Source organism: Chrysochloris asiatica, unplaced genomic scaffold (genome assembly GCF_000296735.1).
Source record: "Chrysochloris asiatica unplaced genomic scaffold, ChrAsi1.0 scaffold00204, whole genome shotgun sequence".
In the NCBI taxonomy this organism is placed as follows: Eukaryota; Metazoa; Chordata; class Mammalia; order Afrosoricida; family Chrysochloridae; genus Chrysochloris; species Chrysochloris asiatica.
This window is the reverse complement of record NW_006408722.1, coordinates 2,448,384-2,454,845: the sequence shown is the minus strand read 5'-3', so window position 1 is coordinate 2,454,845 and position 6,462 is coordinate 2,448,384. Positions and strand designations below refer to the sequence as shown.

Here is a 6,462-nt window from a genome sequence, read left to right as displayed (position 1 = left end):
TATGGTACTGTAGGACAAGTACTGAACTACTAACCACAAAGTTAATGATTCAAACCCACCAGTTGCTCCTCAGAAACCCTATACAGGGTCACTGTGAGTCAGAACTGACTCAATGGTACTTAACAACAACATATATATTCTACTACATACACATGGGAGCACAGTGGCTCTGGTGGATAAGTGCTGGACTGTGAACCACAAGGCTAGCAGTTCAAGTCCACCAGTTGCTCCTCAGGAGAAAGAAGAGGCTTTCTAGTCCCACAAAGATTTGGGGCTTCAGAAATCCTAGACGGGATCACTAAGTATCAGAACTGACTCAATGGCACTTAACAACAATAACATACCTCATATGTGTATGTGCTATATGCATGTGCAAATGTATATGCTTTTTAAAATTTTTAAATGCAAGGAACACTTTGATTTTCTCAGTATATCTTCTATAACTGTTGATGGTATTCTTATTAAATGCATATTAGGTACTTATAATCCCAGGCACACATGCAGTTTCATTTCCTTTCTCCTCAGGCAGTTTCCACAATCTACATTTTCATTTTGACAGTCCTCATTACTAATATCATTTAATACTTCAGGGTTTGCTCAAGTCAACATCAATCTTTCTGATCCTGCACACACTTATTTTGTTGACACAACACAGTCTGTAACCATAGAAACTAAATGTAAATATTTTAAAGTGCTCCCTCCCCTGACATGTTACCACATACTAAGAACAACTCTTTCAATTCTGTCATGAAGACAAAGGACTGGGGACTTGGTAGATACAGGGCCTTCCATGGAAACTAACTCTCTTCAATAATAGCATCATTTCATGTGTTTTCCCACCAGCCCAATGATCTATGTAGTCTTAAAGATATTTGACACTCTACATGCAATCATTCTGATGGTATTGACAGTATTTACCTGAAAGACTGTGCTTGGATACCTCTGGCTATTTCCTTAATAATAAATATAATCACTACCAGAAGTAAATCTTAATGAACCACAAGAAGGAGAAGCTTTCTCCTTAAGTAGGACCAACAGACACCCACTTGGAATAAAATTTCTTCTTCAGTTAAGTCTAAAGTCTTTGTTGTTGCTGTTAAGTACCGTCAAGTTGGTTCCGACCCATAGCGACCCTGTATACAGTTTCCGAAGAGAAGCTGGTGAGCTTGAACCGCCGACCTTGCAGTTCAAACGGCTTTGCAGTCTGGTGCATTAACCTACAGTGCCACACCAAAGTCTTTGGTTAAGTTTAAATTAAGAAAAAAGACCCCTTTACCTGATTTGAAAACCTCATGCTCACGTTTCGTTGATTCTGTAGTGGGACATAGCGTTGAACCGGATCAATGTCTTTAGGACTGATTAATTCATCAACTGAAAAGAAGAAATAACAAAAAATGAATTTGTACAGAGCTATAAACCAAACAGACCAAAGAGGCATCTGCAGAACACTTCATCCAGCAAGCAGAATACATATTTTCCTAAAGTCCACATGGAATGTTCTCCAGGATAGTTCATATGCTAGGTCATAAAACAAGCCTCAATAAATGTAAAAGAATTTAAATTACACAAAACATGTTTTCAATGACAATTAAATTAAAATCAGTAACAGTTGGGAAATTTACAAACATGTGTAGTAACTTAAACAACATACCCCTTAAGTAACCAAGGAAAAATTCTAAAACCTTTTCTAATACATTTTTAAATGAATGAATAAAGACAGCATAACAAAATTTATGGGATGAAACTAAGTTAATGTTTAGAGGGGAAATTATGCTATAAATACTGAAATAGAAGAAAAAGCTCAAATCAATAATCTATTCCTCCACCTAACGACAGTGTTTGAAAAGACCAAACTACAGTTAACTTTTGAATAGTGTAGGGTTTGAATTCTGTGAGCTCACTTGTTATTAAGTGTCACTGAGTCAGTTCCAACTGACAGCAACCTTGCACAAGGTTTCTGATGAGGGGCTGGTGGGTTTGAACTATCAAATTTGGGTTTAGCAGTCCAGTGCTTATCCTATAGCACCACACCACTACTCAGGGCCCATTTATACTTGGATATTTTTTCCTGCTGCCACTGCAACGAGTTCAAGAGTTCAAGTGTTGTAAAACTAATATTTGAAAATGCCAGGCAACACAACTCATCTCCAGCAACAGTCATCTCTGGAGTTAAGCATTCCTGCACCATCAGTTCTGCTCTCCAGGTACCGTGTCACATGGCATTTCAGAAGGATATACGCAGCAGAAAAAAAAAAAATCTGCAATAAATGGGCCCATGCAGTTGTTCAAGGGTCAACTGTAGATATAAAGTAAGTAGAAGGCAAATAAATAGTAAAAATAGTAGAAATTAATGGAATAAAATGCAGACAATAGAGGCTATCACTAAAATAAAAAAATCAATAGAGGCTATCACTAAAATCAAAAGTTTTCTTAGAAAACTCAACAAAAAGGGCAAACTTTTAATTTGATTGACCAAGAAAAAAAGGGCAAATTCTATTGGCTAAAATCAAGAATGAAAGTGGGGACCGAAATTAAGAATGAAAGTGGGGACATTACTACAGCCTGTACAGAAATAACAAAAAATATATAAAATAATAATATGAATAGACATATGCCCACAAATTAAATAACTTTTATGAAATGAAAAAAAAAAAATCGTAGGAAGAGACAAAGTATCAAAAGAAACTCAAGAAGAACTAAAAAATCCAAGTAGACCTCTACGAAGATAAGAAATTAAAACTTTCCAGAAAGCAAATTCCAGATGGTGTCACTGGTGAATTCTATGAAATATTTTATCCAACATGAATCTTAGGCCTTCTTCAGATTGTTTTTATCCTTTTTTGTGTTTGTTCTTCAATATTAGTAGTGTTGAGAGATTTATCTTCTCTATGAAACATTTTAAAAGGAATTCCATCAAAGAGCAGCTGAGGACTCCAGACTTAGGAAAGAGAAAGGCTGTGTGCTGGCGGCAAGGAGTCTGGCTTGTAGAATGTGGCTTTTGGTTGTTTAAATGACTATATATTCCTGAGTGATTTTGTGTACATTAAAAAAAATCAACGAACCAACAAATACAGGAAATAGAAGCAAATACTGTTGAATGATGATGCATGGAGGGTACTGTAATCATTGCAATGAAAGGATGAGTATAAAGCCAATGTTCAACCATGTAAATTATCACTCAATTCACAATAAAAACTAAAAAAGAAAACTTCCATCAACCTTTCACAAACTGTTGTAAAAAACAGACATGGAGGGAGTGTATCCTAACCCCATACTATTAGGCCAGAATTATCCTGATACAAAAATCAGACAAAGACATTACAAGAAAGCTACATATCAAATCTCTTATTAATATAGTTACAAAAATTTTCAACAAAATACTAGCAAACCAAATTCAATAATATGCAAAAAGTTACTTTTAGTAACATCTAAAAAGGATTAAACACCAAGAACATGCAGGATTTATCTTAAAAATGTAAAGTTAGTTTAACATCCAAAAGTCAACTAATATAATACATCATTTCAAAGGAATAAAAACAAAAAACACAAGTTCATCTCAATAGACGAAGAAAAAGCATTTAGCAAATTCCAAAGCTCTTTCATGAGAACAATATTCAACAAACAAGTTATTAGTGGAAATTTCCTCAACCTGATGAAGTGCATTTACAAAATCCCCACAGATTTACATACTTAATGGTGAAACACTGAAACATTTTCCAAAAGATCAGGAAAAGGCAAAGATCAGGACTGGAAAGTAGGTAGGAAAACGAAATAAAAGACAGCTAAAATTGGAAAAGAAAAAGTAAAACAATTTTCACAAATAACATAGTCTTGCATATAGAAAATCCTATGGTACCCATTCAGAAGAAGACATGGAACGAGGGATATCACTGCTGATGTCAGCTGGATCTTGGCTGAAAGCAAAGAATACCAGAAAGATGTTTACCTGTGCTTTATTGACTATGCAAAGGCTTTTGATTTTGTGGATCATACCAAGCTATGAACAACATTGTGTAGTATGAGTATTCTGGAACACTTAATTGTGCTTGAGAAACCAAGAGACAGTTGTTGGAATAAAACAAGGAACACTGAAACGTTTAAAATTAGGAAAGGTGTGTGACAGGGTTGTATTCTTTGACCATATTTATTCAAACTGTATGCTGAGCAAATAATCTGAGTCATATGAAGAAAAATGTTGCAAAAGGATTGGAGGAAGACTCATTAACAACTTGCGATACGCAGATGATAACAACCTAGCTTGCTGAAAGTGAAGAGGACTTAAAATGTTTACTGATGGAGATCAAAGACCACAACCTATGGTATGGATTGTATCTCAATGTAAAGAAAACAAAAATCCTCACTACTGGACCAATATATAGCATCCATATAAATGTAGAAAATATTGAAATTGTTAAAGACTTCATTTTGCTCAGATCAACCATCAACACTCATGGAAGCAGCAGTCAGGAAATGAAACGGCATGTTGCATTAGGCAAATCTGTTGCACAGATCTCTTTAAAGTTTTGAAGAACAAAGATGCCAGTTTGAGGATGAAGTTCTCTGTCAATATATTGTTGCAGTTGTTTTCAAATTATGTTTAGGAAAATTTTACTTGCATGCGATACTAATAATATTGTCCGATGATATCCAAATGCCTACAAGGAAGATTAATTAATACCACTATTATTCAAATTTAGGCACCAACCACTAAAGCCATGATGATGAAATTGAAGAATTCTACTAAATTCTTTAGTGTGAAATTCATCAAGCATGCAATCAAGAAGGTGATTGGAATATTCATTACTGGTGATTGTAATGCAAAGGTTGGAAACAAAGAGAAGGATCAGTAGTTGGAAAATATGACCTTGGTGATAGAAACGATGCTGGAGGTTGCATGATAGAATTTTTGAAGACTTCTTCATTGCAAATACCTTTTTTGAACAACATAAAAGATGACTAGACACATGAACCTCACCAGATGCAATACAGAGAAGTCAAATTAACTACATCTTTGGAAAAAGACAGTGGAAAAGCTCCATATCATCAGCCAAAACAAGGCTAGGGGCAGACTGTGGAACAGAACATCAATTGCTCATATGCAAGTTCAGGCTGAAGCTGAAGAAAATTGGCAAACCATTGGCAAAACTAACTATAGAAAAGAGGGAGAGGACACAAATCAATCGCATTAGAAACCACATAGGTGAAGTCATAACAGAACCAAATGAAGTAAAAAAGATAGTAACAGAATACTAAGAAGAGCTGTACTCCAATAAATTCGAAAATTTGGATTAGATACATTTCTAGAAAAACACGACCTACCTAAACTTAGACTGAAGTTGAAAATTTGAACAAACCCATAACAAAAGAAGAAATTGACAAGATCATCAAGAAACTCCCAACCAACAAAAGCCCAGGCCCAGATGGCTTCACGGGTGAGTTCTACCAAACATTCAGAGAAGAACAATCACCAATTCTACTCAAATTATTCCAGAACATAGAAGAGGAAGGAAAACTCCATTATACTTTTTATGAAGCAAGTATAACCCTCATACCAAAACCAGGGAAGGACATCACCAAGAAAGAAAATTATAGACCAATATCCCTCATGAATATAGACACAAAAATTCCCAACAAAATCCTATACAACAGAATCCAACAACACATTTAAAAAATAATACATCATGACCAAGAGGGTTTCATAAAAGGGATGCAAGGATGGTTCAACATCAGGAAAACAATCAGCATAATCCACCGTATAAATAAGAAAAAGGAAAAGAACCACATGATCATATCAATTGATGCAGAAAAGGCACTGAAAAAAATCCAACATCCATTCCTGATAAAAACACTCAACAAAGTAGGAATTGAAGGGAAATTCCTCAACATAATCAAGAGTATATATACAAAACTAAGAGCCTACATCACGCTCAACTGAGAGAAACTGAAAGCCTTCTCTCTGCGAACAGGAACCAGACAAGGATGCCCATTATCACCACTCCTATTCAATACTGTGCTGGTAGCTTTAGCCAGAACTATATGGCATGATAAAGAAACTAAAGGCATCCAAATTGGCAAAGAGGAAGTAAAACTCTCCTTATTTGCAGATGATACGATCCTATACATAGAAAACACCAAAGACTCAGTAAAAAAAGTATTAGACCTCATCGAAAGATTCAGCAAAGTGGCAGGGTATAAGATCAACATACAAAAATCAATTGGCTTTCTCTATAGCAACAGCAATAATGATGAAAAGGACATTAGGAAAACATTACTATTTATAATATCCACACAAAAGATGAAATACCTAGAAATAAACATAACCAGAGAAACAAAGGACTTATACAATGAAAATTACAAAGCACTACTATAAGAAACCAAAAGAGACCTACAGAAGTGGAAGAACATACCATGTTCCTGGGTAGGAAGACTCAACATCATGAAAATATCAATACTACCCAGAGC

General features: G+C 35.2%; 1 protein-coding gene across 3 annotated transcripts in view; it reads right to left on the bottom strand.

Annotated features, from left to right (window-relative positions):
- PHKB (phosphorylase kinase, beta) overlaps positions 1–6,462 on the bottom strand; it is a 309,713-nt gene that overhangs the window by 149,219 nt on the left and 154,032 nt on the right. For all 3 annotated transcript variants that reach the window (XM_006872568.1, XM_006872567.1, XM_006872569.1), the window contains one exon: positions 1,277–1,371. In XM_006872568.1, the coding sequence (XP_006872630.1) occupies positions 1,277–1,371 (95 nt within the window). The remainder of the gene's footprint in view (positions 1–1,276; positions 1,372–6,462) is intronic.